We start from the raw sequence: 13,868 nt of genomic DNA on the forward strand, positions 1-13,868 counted from the left end.
CTCTCTCTTCCTCTTCTCCTCCTCTCTTCTCCTCCTCTTCTCCTACTCCTCCTCCTCTCTCTTCTCCTACTCCTCCTCTCCTCTCTCTCTTCCTCTTCTCCTCCTCTCTCCATCTCTCTCTCTCTCTCTCTCTCTTCCTCTCTCCTCCTCCTCCTCTCCTCTAGATTATTCAGATCGCTCCGATGCCCGTTGTCCAGTCCCAGCTTCCTTCAGCCGGGAGTCCATTCTCTGTAACCATGGGAACGGCCACAGTGGTTGCCCCAGGCTCTACCCCCTCACAAGCTGTGCTGCTGCCGCCCCCACCTACGAGGTACACACACACACACACACACACACACACACACACACACACACACACACACACACACACACACACACACACACACACACACACACACACACACACACACACCTACTCCAGCTCTGTACTCTCCCTCTCACCACTCCTACACTTGCCCAGTGTTGCAGTACTACACACTGGCCCTGACTGTGGACTCTCCAACACTTCAATGCCCATCTCTCCCTCCCTCCATCCCTCTCTCTCTCCCTCTCTCTCTCTCCCTCTCTCCCTCTCTCCCTCTCCCTCCCTCTCTCTCCCTCAATCTCTCCCTCAATCTCTCCCTCCATCTCTCTCCCCCTCTCTCTCTCCCTCCCCCTCTCTCTCTCCCTCCCTCTCTCTCTCTCCCTCAATCTCTCCCTCCATCTCTCTCCCCCCCCTCTCTCTCTCCCTCCCCCTCTCCCTCCCCCTCTCCCTCCCCCTCTCCCTCCCCCTCTCCCTCCCCCTCTCTCTCTCCCTCCCTCTCTCCCTCCCCCTCTCTCTCCCCCTCTCCCTCCCCCTCTCTCTCTCCCTCCCCCTCTCTCTCTCCCTCCCCCTCTCTCTCCCCCTTTCTCTCTCTCTCCCCCTCTCTCTCCCTCCCTTTCTCTCTCTCGCTCCCTCTCTCTCTCTCGCTCTCTCTCTCCCTCCCTCCCTCCCTCTCCCTCCATCCCTCCCTCTCTCTCTCTCTCTCTCTCTCTCAGGATCACTTATGTTCAGTCCACTCCAGGAGGCCCCTCCCCTATCCCACTAGTATCCTCAACAACAGGCCCCGCCTCTCAGACGGCCCCTCCCACACCCGGTTCAGCGTACGTGCCATCCTCTCTGGCGACCTTCACGGCAATCGCACACCCAGGCCAGACTCTGGTGCAGCCGCTCATAGCAGGTCAGTGTACGCGTCCCGCCAGGGTCGCGCACTCTCACCCCACGGTGACCTTTCGGAACTAAGCACTGGGTTGAGGCGGGGGTCAAAGGGCGCGGCGTGGGGCTCTCGGTGCCCCGGGATGCTTTTTTTTGCCGCCAACCGCATGTTTTTGTTCCCTGCTCCAGCGGGTCAGCCTCCTCTTCTCGCACCCGCCCAGCCCGCCAACCAACACCCGGCCATCGCCGCCATCTACCCCCCCGCCGCAGTCACGCCGGCCGTGTCCGCGCCCACCGTGCCGGCCGGCGTGGTCTACACCGTCTCCAGCGGCTCCCCCCACCTCCTCCCCAAGCACGCCTTGACGACCTCGCTGACCCCGGTGACCTCAGACCGGCAGGGCCACGCCCCTGTGCTCCCCGAGCGGCAGGCGCATGCGGAGAGAACGGCGGAGGGCCACGCGTACACGCAGCCGCCGGACAAACCGCCCCCGCCTCAGGCCGCTGGGAAAGGCAGCAGCTGCTCGACGGCGCCCCCGTCAGGCTCGTCCTTGCCTGCTCAGCCTGGCAGTCCGGCCCAGCCCTCGCATACAGGTACCGTCTCTATAACGTTTTGAACATTTTATACAGAACTTTACTTGGAAAAAGAAACACTGTATTAACGCTCATCTCGTTGACCCCACATCTGTGCTCCAGCAGGGGTCGCACCCAGTCTTCCCAAACCCCCCACCGCCCCCGCCAGGCCCCCTCAGAAGGTGAAGGCCATGGTGGCCAACATCCCCGTGGGCTGCTATGATGGCGGGGGCCGTGGGAAGGAGAGGGAGAGGGAGAAGGAGCGAGAGAAGGAGAGAGAGAGGGAGAAGGAGCGCGAGAAGGAGAGAGAGAGGGAGCGTGCGGAGAAAGAGCGGGAGAGCAGCAGCTCCTTCTCTTTTGAGGTGGACCAACTGGGCGAGACGGCCTCCCCCACCGCCGGCCCTCCAGACGACTGCTCCTCGGAGGCCGACGCCCACAGCACAGGAGAGGCTGGTGTCGCGAGTGGGCGGGGCAAGGACTTAAACACTAAAGAGGTAAGAGCCAATGGACGTAATAGCAGCAATTATTAATTATGTATCTTAATAACAGGTGTCGGTCCAAGTAGGACAGTGTGGTATCAAACATGTGTAGCCATCTGCAGAGGGGATGCCTGCCAGGTCAAGAACAGTGTGATATGGGCTGAACTATATATTATAGATTTTACTGATTAATATGCTAGTTGGATATCACGCCCCTTGATGTGACACAGTGGCCTGTATTATTTGGACCAGAATGACTTATGCTTAGTAGATTAAGTGAATTCCATAATTCACTGAAACATCCACAAAACATCAACGCCCACTATGACAATAGCAGGTAGTGACACTTCAGTCGTGTGTCTGCAGTCTTCAAACTGGTCCTTGTACCACTGGGAACAGTGAGATACTGTAATTAAATTACTATGAGGACTTGACGAAGAAACTCATGATAAACTCTCCCTCTCCAATTTGATGGACACCTTTAGAGTTGAGCATGGTGTAGCAGATCAAGCATGAGCAAGGCTGCCGTTACTCTGGCCTGTGGGGCAGGCTGCCGTTACTCTGGCCTGTGGGGCAGGCTGCCGTTACTCTGGCCTGTGGGGCCGTTACTCTGGCCTGTGGGGCAGGCTGCCGTTACTCTGGCCTGTGGGGCAGGCCGGTTTGGTTAAATGTTTGAAATAAACTCTCCTGCTGAGGCCTCATTTCATGCAGAATCAGTTTATTTGGTGGGAATAACAGGAAAATGGCCAGCCTCTGTTTTATTTTAATCATCACTCCCCCCCCACGGTCCTTCCCACGCAAGTGTCAAGCGCATGCAGTAAAGATCCCAAAATGTGACTCACAGTTTCTTATGCTAGCGCTGCCGTCCTCTCCCTGTCAGCTGTTACGTCTTTGAGAGTTGAGGAGAAATCGAGGTTTGTTTTTATGTGGAGCACCAAGAGCGGGACTCGACGTTACGCAGTCCGAACTGGTCTCGTTGATTTCTCTGTGCTTCTTATGCCAGGCCGAATGGAAAGACTCCGCCTCCTCTTCTCCGTTACACCCATCGGCCCCGGAACTTGCCCCACCCCTTCTGCAATCGGACAAAGACGCTGCTCCACCCAAAAAGGTCAAGGCCCGCCCCCCGCCTCTCAAGCGCCCGTTCGACTCGGTCGACAAGTAAGTCCCCTCCTTCCCAGAACGTCGGCGCCACGTTGTTCTTCTATCTCTGGCCGTGCTTAATCGAACCGTCGCCACGCTCACGCCACAGTCTTGACTTCTGATTGGCTACGAGCGCAGGGTGCTGTCGGAGGTGTACTTCGAGGAGCGATTCGCAGAGCTGCCGGAGTTCCGTCCTGAGGAGGTCCTTCCCTCTCCGACCCTGCAGAGCCTGGCCACGTCGCCACGCGCCATCCTGGGCAGCTACCGCAGGAAGAGGAAGAACTCCACTGGTGAGAGAGGCAAGAGCAGGCCGGGGAGCCGCTGCTGGGTTTGCAGCCGATCTGCACGACGCTGACCGCGTAGTGCTGGGAGGGCCGTTGGTTGGTTGCGAGTGGGTGTAGCATTTGAGGGAATCGGGGAGTGGAGGTTCAGTCAGCTGTAGAGTCGAGAGCCGAGTGTCTGACGTTGGCGTCGCCCTGCAGATCTGGACTCCTCCACGGAGGACCCCATCTCTCCGAAGAGGAAGAGTCGCCACAGGTCCAGCTGCAGTTCGGAGCCCAACACGCCCAAAAGTGCAGCCAAGTGTGAGGGTGACATCTTCACCTTCGACAGGCCAGGTAACCCGAAGAGGCTTCAGAAAGCAGCACCTACGAGTTTCAGCTTTCCTGATGTCCCATTACTTGTTCACATCTCTCACACAGCCTGTCTGTCTCTGTGTGTTTGTCTCTCTCTCTTTTTCTCTCTCTTTCTGGTGCCAGGTACAGATGGTGAGGACATACTTGGTGAGCTGGAGTTTGATAAGGTGCCATATTCCTCTCTGAGAAGAACTCTCGATCAGAGGAGAGCCCTTGTCATGCAGCTATTTCAGGACCATGGCTTCTTCCCCTCGGGTAACTTAACACACATACACATACACACACGTATTACACTTACTGGGCTTCCTGGAAGGTCTTCCCATAATGACCGTGATGTATCTGTGGGGGTCCACAGCTCAGGCCACAGCTGCGTTCCAGGCGCGGTATGCGGACATCTTCCCCACCAAGGTGTGTCTGCAGTTGAAGATCCGCGAGGTCCGCCAGAAGATCATGCAGACGGCCGCACCTTCCGAAAGTGCTGGAACCTCGGACTCCCCTTTACCCGGACCTTCGGGGCCCATGGCCAATGAAGGAGGAGGCGGGTCCGATTTTGTGGAGAAGGAGGCGGAGCGAGAGGAGGAGCAGGCCTGCTCCGAGGAGCCCAGGAACGCAGGCGATTCGCTGGACTCCACCAGATGAGTGTGACGGACAAGCTGAAAGGATCGACTGATGACCAGATCATTCCCCCAGCATCTAGATCAGACCTGAGCGACTCTTCTCCGAGAGAGAGAGTTTGAATGTGGAATAGATGTTAAGAGGGGGAGATGCCCCAAGAATTTTAAAACTGAATTCCACAGTATTTTGTGTTTAAAAAAAAAAAAAAAAAAAAGACATTTTAATTACAAAAGTACTGACAAAAGGTCACATTTACACATCCACACACACACACACACACACACACACACCACTGTTCATTGTCTTAAATGTCCACACTTGAACTTAAAGCATTATTTTAATGATAACGCTTCCTTTGGGCTCTGAGAACTGAGGAGTATGGAATTGTCCTGTGTGACGGTAAAGGTCAACTCTGCTGCCATACGATGGCGGGACTTATGAGGGCATTCAATTCCTTTGTGGGATTTTTTTTCTTCTTTATAACATGACGTATATCGAAGTATCTGTTGGGCACAGGTGGTTTCTCATAGGCCTTTGGTTTACTGCCAGTCATTGCGAGGCCGGCCTCCATTGGCTGGGGTTAAGAAATGATGAAGACTTAATGGACTCTTATATATTTTGATATTTGCTTCCCCTTCCCCTTTACATGGTGTTTGTTTTTGAAGACTTTTTAATGGAGAGCATTTATTTTGGCACTGAAGAGCCTCAACGAGGGACTAGCTTAGCACGGCCATTAACAAGCTCCTTCCTATGATTGGCTGTATTAGATGCCAGTCATGGCTGGAATCATTCCTAAGATGCAGATTGGCCAGCCATGAAGGAAGATGTTATTAGCAGGTAAGTGAGCAGGCACATTTTGGCCATAGATTGGACAAGGATTTTTTTTCTTCCCCTATATATTGACATATTTAATTTTTTTCTTTTCTTGTCATTTTTACTCAAGTAAATGTGAGATTGTGAACCAAGAGGTAGAGAGTATGTTGGAATATATTCTTAAGAATTTATTATGACATTTAATAACTTTTTTTCAAAAAGAGAAACGACTTGATTTGTAAATCAACTCGTAAACCTACACGTCATTATGTTATTGAATTTCGCATTACTGTTCTTATATTGTTCTTGTGACTCTAATGGGTGTAACCTACATACTGTACTTTGACTTGCTTTCGAGGACGGAGAAGGATAAAACCTCCACTCAGCTCTTCCTCCAGCAGGCACTTTGCTTCCATTTTCTACCCTGACCTTTTGAACCCCAGAGTAGGGTCACTTTTTTTTTTACGTTGAAACATACCCACTCATGCATTGTTGTAGTTTTAACTTCTCCATTAGCATTCCTCCCTAATCCTTCATTCCACTCCTCCTCCTTCTGATGCTTTATTGGTCTTTCTACACGTCAATCACTTTAGGTTGAGCGAAGAGAGAACAGGAGGAGGCGGGCGTGGCGTGATTTTTAGTGCAGAGCTTGTTGGTGTTGTACATAGTTCCAGTGGAGTCTCACGACCCCACATTGTATTAAGGAGCAAAACACATTATTAAAAGTTGAACAATGCCATTAAAGAAACAGAAATTGTAAAACAAAGGAAAAAAAATAAATGAATATGGATATTAACTTTTCTTCTTTTGCTAATTATGTGAAAGGATTTATACAAATAAGCTCTACATTTGTATCATTTTTCTCAGTATTCAAATAAATGTTCACATAAACAGCGGCACCCTTCTTTGCATGTAAACCAGAGGGACTGGTGGTATATGGTAAAACTGGCGTTTTTCCTCATTAAGGACAGTGAAACCCCCTAGCCTGATTAACGATGTGCCAAGCTAATGACTAAGGGGGACTGTTCTGTACGTGACAGAACTGTATATGAGCAAGTGATAAGATGGAGTTGGGTTTTTTTTTTTATTTTTGTAGCTACACTTGATATTAACAAGCCCGAGAAACACCAGTAAAAATACTCTGAGGCAAACAGTTAATTTTTATTTACATCTTTGACATGAGACATCGCATAGTAAAGTTTTTTTTTATTAATATTTACTTATTTTTATTAAAAAAAGAAACGCTTATAATGACATTCAACACTGCTACAAACCAGACGTGTCTGTAAAATGAGGTCACGCAGCACCAGAGCCCCTGGGCCAGCTTCACGGTGAATGAAGGCATCCCTGTGCCCGAGCGCTAACGTCGGTTCAGGCCGCCACGCTCCGCCTTCTGAGCAGCGCTTCAGGCCCGTGTCTGCAAAGAAAGAGTTCCTGTCACGCCAACCCCTTCTGAGGAACAAATTGTCCCGAAATAGAGCGCAGTGTCCTGAAAATGGAACGTCTCTTTCTCTCTCCGGGTTCATCATGCAATCACACCCTGCCTTTTGCTGCTGCAATGGAGCTCTCTTTCAGAACACTTTAACTCCAGATCCGGGCTCCTGCTGGTCTTCGCCATCTTCAGTCTCTTGCGGGGGGGGGTCAGGTTCGCCGTGGCGAGCTGCTTCCAATCACGGATGCGGAGGGACGTTCCCTACGACATTAGTGCCCAAGTTTGATGTGGGAGATCTACTGTCCAATTAGTTTAGTTCCAACTAGCACAGCAGTCTCACGCTGAATGACTGAACTGGATCATGCGAGATAGCTCAGGGACGCTAATACGCTGCCGGGCGGTAGATCACCAGGACAACCGTCCAGCCTCAAGTACCCGGACAGCCACTCACGTTCTGGCTTACAGCAGCTGGAGGCCATCTAGAGTAATGGCCTCCATGTTGACGCCACCCTCCAGCGCTGTGTGGTACAGTTCTATAGCTTCAGCCAAATCTCCACTCGTCTCTATGATGGCAATCGTCTCCCCGAACTCGTTGCACATGATGGTGGGAGTGCCTTGAGTCTGAAGTTTAAAAACAACGGACAGTAGAGATCAGAGAACATTTAAAAAGTTACAACTTAATACTCTGTTAAGGGGTTAAAACCCTAACAGCTACATACCTGCTCCAGACTGGACGTCTGGATTTGAATAAGTTGGGGTTGCCCAAGCTGGACACCCTGCTGACAAAGAGCAGGTACCGCAGTTGCGAGGTTCACCTCTGAAGCGTTCACCACAGCGACCGTTGCCACGTTGGTATGCACAGTGTCCTCCACGGCGACGTCTTCGCTCCGTACGGCGCGCTCCGTTTGCGGCCGGGCGCGCGCGTGGGTCTTGCGGTGGTTCCTCAGGTTCGACACGGTCTTGAAGGCCTTGCCGCACTCGGCGCACGCGTGCGGCCTCTCGCCGGTGTGCGTGCGGCGGTGCTCGGCCAGGTGCATGCTCTGCACGAAGCCCTTGCTGCAGAACTCGCAGCGGAACGGCCGCTCGCCCGAGTGCGTGCGCAGGTGCTCGCGCAGGTGCGTGTTCTGTCGGAAGCGCTTGCCGCACACGGCGCAGGGGTACGGCCGCTCGCCCGTGTGCACCCGCTGGTGCAGCGTCACGCTCGAAGCCGACACGAACAGCTTCCCGCACACCGGGCAGGGGTGCGACCTCCCGGGGGCGGAGCCACGAGGACGGCCCGGTCCGAGCCCGTGGCTGAGCTGATGCAGCCGCAGGTTGGCGGCCGAGTTCAGGCGCTTCCCGCAGACCGTGCAGTCCAGGTTCGGCTTGGGCGGAAGGGCCACCTGCTGCCCGCCGCCTTCGCTTATCGCCTGCTGACTTTTGACCCCTGAATCTTGATCGCCGTCGGCGTAGGTCTGCATCAGGGCGGCGTGCCGCTCCAGGCAGTGCAGGTCCCTGTGCCGCTTACGGAGGAACCCTTCTGGGCAGTGCGGGCACGGGTACGGCGCCGGCGACCCGGGGTGGTGGAGGAACCGGTGTGCCACGAGCTTGGCCGGCCGGACGAAGGTGGCGGGGCAGTCCGGGCAGGCGGAGGGCGTGGGGTCGCTGTGGAGCAGGCGGTGCTGACGCAGGTTGGAGGACTGGCTGAAGGCCCTGTGGCACACGTCGCAGCGGTACGGCCTCACGCCCGTGTGCGTGAGTCCGTGGCGCGTGAGGTTGGCGAGCGACGAGAAGGTCTTGCCGCACACGCTGCACTGGAAGGGCCGCTCGCCCGTGTGCGTGCGCAGGTGGTTACGCAGGTGGATCTGCTTCTTGAACGGCTTCCCACAGACGGAGCACTTGAAGCGGCGCTCGTTGGAGTGGGCCGTCCGCCGGTGGCCCAGTAGGCGGATCTGCGAGGAGAACACTTTGGTGCAGGTCGAGCACGGGAACGTCCGATCGCCCTCGCCATCACAACCGCGCAGCTTCCTGTCCCCCTTGTCGCAGGACTCCGAGTCGGCCCAGTTTTGAGGATTTCGCTTGCCCGGAATCGCCTCGGGATCCCGTACCTCCTCCGCGGCGGGATCCTCAGAACCGATCCCGTTTTCAAAGGCTAAGGCAGCGGTCTCAAGGACGGCGTCGCTGGAACCCAGTTCAGCACTTACAGGAACCGAGAGGGCTGCCTGTTTGTCTTTTCTCCACACAGCTTCTCGTTCTCTTGCCCTCTGCATGATGGACAGAGATAAGCGCTGTGTCAGAGGAACCTGCACAGGAAAGACACACAAGTGCTTCAATTCACACACAAAACGATAGTTTTTTTTTTTTTTTGACAAACATTAAATACCCACTAATCCATACAGAACGGCACATTTTTTTTCAGCTACACTGAGCGTTACCGTGGAGGCAGGGTTGACCGGCTCACGGTTTGTGTGAGTGCGGCGGTGGTACAGGAACTTGGTCATGTTGGTGAAGGTTTTGGCACAGAACGGGCACCTGTGAAGAGGCTCAGACGTGTGGGACTTCCTGTCAGGGGAAACGGAAGAGACGGTTATGGCGCGGCGCTGCCCAAACGTGCCTGACGGTGAGCGTCTGCGCTCTACGTGCGAGGTGAACGGCCCTCCTTAACCTACCTGTGGATGATGAGGGTCATTTCCGTGGTGAAGCTGTGTCCGCAGTCCACGCACAGGAAGCGGGCCTCCCCCGAGTGCGTGCGCATGTGTGTGTGCAACGAGCCCGCCTTCTTGAACACCTTGTCGCACTCCGGGCACTCGTGCGTGCCCTGCTCGTGCACCCGCAGGTGCGCCGCCAGCCGATTGGCCGTGGTGAAAGTTCTCTTGCACTCCTCGCACTGCAGGCTGGCGGCCGAGTTCACCCCCACGCCGGCCGAGCGGGCGGTGTAGGGGCGCCTGCCGCCCGTACCCTTCCCCTGCCCCGCCTTGCTCCCCTCCTCCCTCGCGTCATCCCTCCTTCCTTCCTCCTCTCTTCCTCCAACGCCGTCTTCGTACCCCAGCATGATCCCAGCTCCCCCGCTCTCCTTGTCCTGCGCCAGGAAGTGCTCCCCCTGGTGGTGAAGGAAGTCCTCCGGCGTGCTGAACAGCAGGTTGCATTCTGAGCACTCGTACGGGTGAATGATTAAGACCTCTTCCTCCTCGTGCTTCGTCGATTCCGCCTGCTCGATGGAGGGGAGGATGTTGACTGCGGTCATGCCGTTCTCTAATCTGATTGGTTCCGAGGGCAGGAGAGGAGGAAGGAGCTTGGCCTTGCGGAGGGTTGTGGAGGCGGAGCCATCGGCAATGGCTTGAGCGGAGCAGAACTGGAGGCGGAGCATCGCGGAGGCGGAACCAGGCACTGATTGGCTGGCTGACAGGAGGGCTGCTCTGGGCTGAGCTGCAGGCTTGGATGGAGAGTGCTGCTCTCGAAGAGCCTGGTGAATGAAGAAAGAAAACAAAAAATAAGATCGCCCTCAACCACATCAACCAGTAAACAACCAGTCCACACAACAAAATGATCAGCACGCACCTGGGCTAAGGTCAGGATCTGTCCCGCCCTCTGTTCGTCTAGCACCAGGTTCTGAACGCTGACCACAGGAGTGACGGTGCCATCGGGTTGCAGCACATAATCCTGACAACAAGACAAACCAGAATCTCTCATTGTGCAGCGAGGACACCTGCTACATCCATGCAAATAAAATCAAATACCTGGACGTCTTTAGACTAGATTATCAAATTTAATCTTTTGTCCTATACAACACGGAGCCAACATGCACTCCATTTTAAGAGCACAAACGAGCACATTTCTGTAACATCTGAGGCGCTCTTGTGACGGTCCTAGTGTTCCCGGTTGTAAAGCGAGACTCGGGAGGCGGGCGTGCGTCACTCACCGCGTCGGCCATGCTGCTGTGGGTGCCGATCTGGTCGTGCGTCTGTCTGTGTGCCATCCACAGCTCGGGTGTGTCAAACAGAGCCAGGCACTCCAGACACTGGTAGTGGATCGGCACGGCCGCCACGGTGCCGCCCGGTTCCACCACCTCGCACACGTCTACCGAGGAAGCAGAATCAGGGTCACCGTGAGCCTGAGTGCACCGACAACACTGACCGCCATGGCCAACCACACACAGCACAGAGAACAGTCCCCGCACGCTTACTGAATGTACATACCCTGAGGATTCATGTACAAGGGGAGGACACGTTGTACATGCACGTTTCTACCTGTAAAATCAATTCAGAATTGACCTAGTTGTGGTTGTGCATACATGACGGGTCAATACCGCAGGTGGTGAAGCGACATGTCCGTGAAAACAGGGCCGTGGTTACCAGTTTACAGGCTGGCTATTCAACACCAGGTCATTCACAGCCTGGGAGCTCCCCGAGTCAGCTTCTTTGAAAATCCCAGTTACAACACATTTCCATATGCAAGTGGTTCACATCTCTTTTAACCTTTAGCAACTATTTAAAAACAGAGATGGAGACTACATAGAAATCCATTTGGATGTGTAATCCTCTACATAAACCTGTTAGTGCTCCCTCTCCTGTTTTATAAGAGATCAGATAATCAGACAATGTGAGCAAATTTTTGATAGTTCTGAAATACTTCACCTAAAATACATGATTACATACATTTTCCATAACCTGCAATTGCCCCTCCTCCAATTCCCGGTTTGTGAACCACCACCTTAAACAACACTGTGAACTACGTGTAGCTTACAAATGCTACAGAGCTAAAGCTTATTTTCCTCATAAGTAGTTTACAGGGTTCAGTTGTTCAAACGAAACACCATGGTATTTTTAGACTAGGTTACCATTATATGAACATTTCGATCCCTAACACCACTATTCAGCTGAACTTCAGCACTGGGAGAGAAACTGCTCCCATTGCATATCGGTTTTGGCTTTGAGTGCCTGGAAGCGTTTTTCTGAAGAGAGTGTGTGAAGCAAGTGTGTTCAGTGTGGAGGTGCTGCAGACCTACTGCTGACCTGATTCGCTGATCTAGACTGGAGGAAAATAAATAAAGCTGTATGTGACTGCAGATGACACAACTGCAAGTGGATAGTTCTAGAGAGACACCTCTGAACGTGTCTACTGAACGCCACCACACAGACCACTTTAAAACCACGTGGAGAACATGTCTAAGTCACTTCAGTAAAGTTTATGTATTACTTCTCTCCAAATCAGCCCACATTTCCAATTCAGTTCAACAATGTATAATAATGAACCTCCATCAGCCAAAATATGCTACGCAAGGCATTTATGAGGATTTCCACGTTCTCTATCCCACATATTTTTCTCACTCTCTTTCTCTCACCCACACACCATGTTCTGCATCCAGCCCGGTCTCCCTCATGTGCAGCTCCTGGTGAAGCAGCAGTTCCTCAGAGTTCCTGAGGAGGGAGCCACATTCTAGACACCGGTACTGGCTCTCCCCAGACTCCTCATGGCTGGAAAGGGCCTCCACGTCTTCCCCCTCCGTGCCGGTGTGTATCTGCTGGTGTATCAGCACCTCCTCCAGAGTGCTGAAGAGCTGTTGGCACTCACTGCACATATACTGGTGCTCCACATACTCCCCCTGCTGGTCACTCATCATCACTGCAGTCCGGGGAAATCGAGATGCGTTTTTTTTGTGTCAATGTCCTTTTGTCTACACTTCTGTTGACGAACAGACGCGGTGTGTTTACTTTAGCATGGGATTGTAATCCTGGGACAGGTTTTAGTAAGAGAAACTTCTAGTTTAAGTGCTTCATTTCTGGAATTCGACACGTGTGATCTTGTCAGACTCTTCATGATTACTGAGCAACCTGAAACGAGCAAACACACATGACCAGTATTATACAGAGGGGCAATAATTGTGCATAATTATATGTCTTTTAAAAAAAAGATAATATCCGTTTCTGTTTTTTTTCGTAGGCATTTAAATCACCTTTTCAAATCCACGTGCATTATTGAATGACTGATCCTGTCAATCTGCCGTGGACTTGTTTAGAGAGGATTCATAACAGTCCTCTGTGTCAGTACAGTCGTTAAAACACAGATTTACTGTTTGTACAATAGCGTCGTAGCACAATTCTCAAGTTGTGTAGCTTCCTAGCTGTGCAAGTGTGCGTTTCACATACACCTAAAATAAAGGTTTTAATAAACATTTGGTTTCTTGAGCCCACGGCTGCGACAGAAAGCGCGTGTCTGCCCGTGATAACGTGAGTCTGAGTAACGTGTTCACTATACTCGTAAAGTACGCGGGGTCTGAGTGTATCTTCACAAATGCGCGTCCGCCCGGTTTTTCCCGGACTTATTCTGCTATATTCGCGCCTCTGCCTCGTGGCGAGCGGTTGGCGGCGCTCTCCGTATTTGCCACAGCTTACGGGAGCGCACCGCCGTGTCCTGGCTCCGCTAAGCCGGAGTATGGCGGTCGTCAGGCGGCGCTCTTCACTTTTCTCCCCAGGTCTACCGTGAGCGGGCGAGGCCTTCTTTCCCCTCCGCTCTCCACATCTTACCTCTCCGCCGTCCGACAATCCCTCGTGTTGCGCTCTCGGTCCTCCACGGGAACGTTAGATACTCCGCGACGCATTTTCTATCGAAGCAGGAGAACAAAACACATATTTTGCGACCTGTTGTACAAATGAGGCGGATATATAAACGCTGAGGCTAGTGGATTGTACGGTTTCTCTAGCTGCCGTGTCTTCGCAGTGTGCATAATGTCCCGCCCCTCCATTCACGTAAGGGTTTTCAGAGGCTGTGATTGGACACAGATGGTGTCAGTCGAAAAACTTGTTTTTGTTAAATAAAGCTCTCGGATTTGGGCATTACTGAGCACAGCTATTAAATGTTATATATTTTTACGCGTATATTTTTTTCTGGAAAGCAAGAGCTTAGTTTCAAGTATTGAAAATTTATTTATTTTTAAAGAAGCTTAAACTTGAAGACATTAATACAGGCAAAACAAATAAAACCGAATCGCCTTAAAATACACAATCTCTAAAAATCAGTCTTAATTACTTGTT

The 13,868-nt window shown here is 52.7% G+C and overlaps 2 protein-coding genes across 9 annotated transcripts in view; one reads left to right on the plus strand and one right to left on the minus strand.

Annotated features, from left to right (window-relative positions):
• Positions 1 to 4,845, plus strand: part of cicb (capicua transcriptional repressor b) — a 39,569-nt gene extending 34,724 nt beyond the window's left edge. For 2 of the 5 annotated variants that reach the window (XM_076991121.1, XM_076991124.1), the window contains 9 exons: positions 165 to 310; positions 1,018 to 1,199; positions 1,364 to 1,765; positions 1,868 to 2,238; positions 3,227 to 3,381; positions 3,502 to 3,662; positions 3,846 to 3,980; positions 4,122 to 4,253; positions 4,354 to 4,845. In XM_076991121.1, coding sequence (XP_076847236.1) covers positions 165 to 310; positions 1,018 to 1,199; positions 1,364 to 1,765; positions 1,868 to 2,238; positions 3,227 to 3,381; positions 3,502 to 3,662; positions 3,846 to 3,980; positions 4,122 to 4,253; positions 4,354 to 4,637 — 1,968 coding nt within the window. In that variant the 3' untranslated portion in view covers positions 4,638 to 4,845. The remainder of the gene's footprint in view (positions 1 to 164; positions 311 to 1,017; positions 1,200 to 1,363; positions 1,766 to 1,867; positions 2,239 to 3,226; positions 3,382 to 3,501; positions 3,663 to 3,845; positions 3,981 to 4,121; positions 4,254 to 4,353) is intronic. The other 3 variants (XM_076991123.1, XM_076991122.1, XM_076991125.1) reach the window with 3 other exon arrangements.
• Positions 4,846 to 6,568: 1,723 nt separating this feature from the next.
• Positions 6,569 to 13,571, minus strand: znf526 (zinc finger protein 526). Of its 4 annotated transcripts, none has more exons than XR_013125312.1 (9): positions 13,362 to 13,571; positions 12,187 to 12,668; positions 10,757 to 10,914; positions 10,396 to 10,497; positions 9,507 to 10,300; positions 9,273 to 9,399; positions 7,578 to 9,140; positions 6,971 to 7,479; positions 6,569 to 6,843 (listed from the first exon to the last, which is right to left on the minus strand). XR_013125312.1 is itself a non-coding variant. In XM_076991127.1 (9 exons), the coding sequence occupies exons 2-8, from the start codon at positions 12,455 to 12,457 to the stop codon at positions 7,318 to 7,320; spliced, it is 3,177 nt and encodes a 1,058-aa protein (XP_076847242.1). In that variant the 5' UTR covers positions 12,458 to 12,668; positions 13,362 to 13,571; the 3' UTR covers positions 6,569 to 6,843; positions 7,310 to 7,317. The 4 variants fall into 4 exon arrangements, 3 of the variants coding, with proteins under 3 accessions (XP_076847242.1, XP_076847243.1, XP_076847241.1); XM_076991127.1 differs by having other exon boundaries at positions 7,310 to 7,479; XM_076991128.1 differs by having other exon boundaries at positions 6,569 to 7,479; positions 7,578 to 9,101.
• Between the last annotated feature and the right edge of the window lie 297 nt (positions 13,572 to 13,868).

This window comes from Brachyhypopomus gauderio, unplaced genomic scaffold (genome assembly GCF_052324685.1).
Source record: "Brachyhypopomus gauderio isolate BG-103 unplaced genomic scaffold, BGAUD_0.2 sc81, whole genome shotgun sequence".
NCBI classification, from domain to species: Eukaryota; Metazoa; Chordata; class Actinopteri; order Gymnotiformes; family Hypopomidae; genus Brachyhypopomus; species Brachyhypopomus gauderio.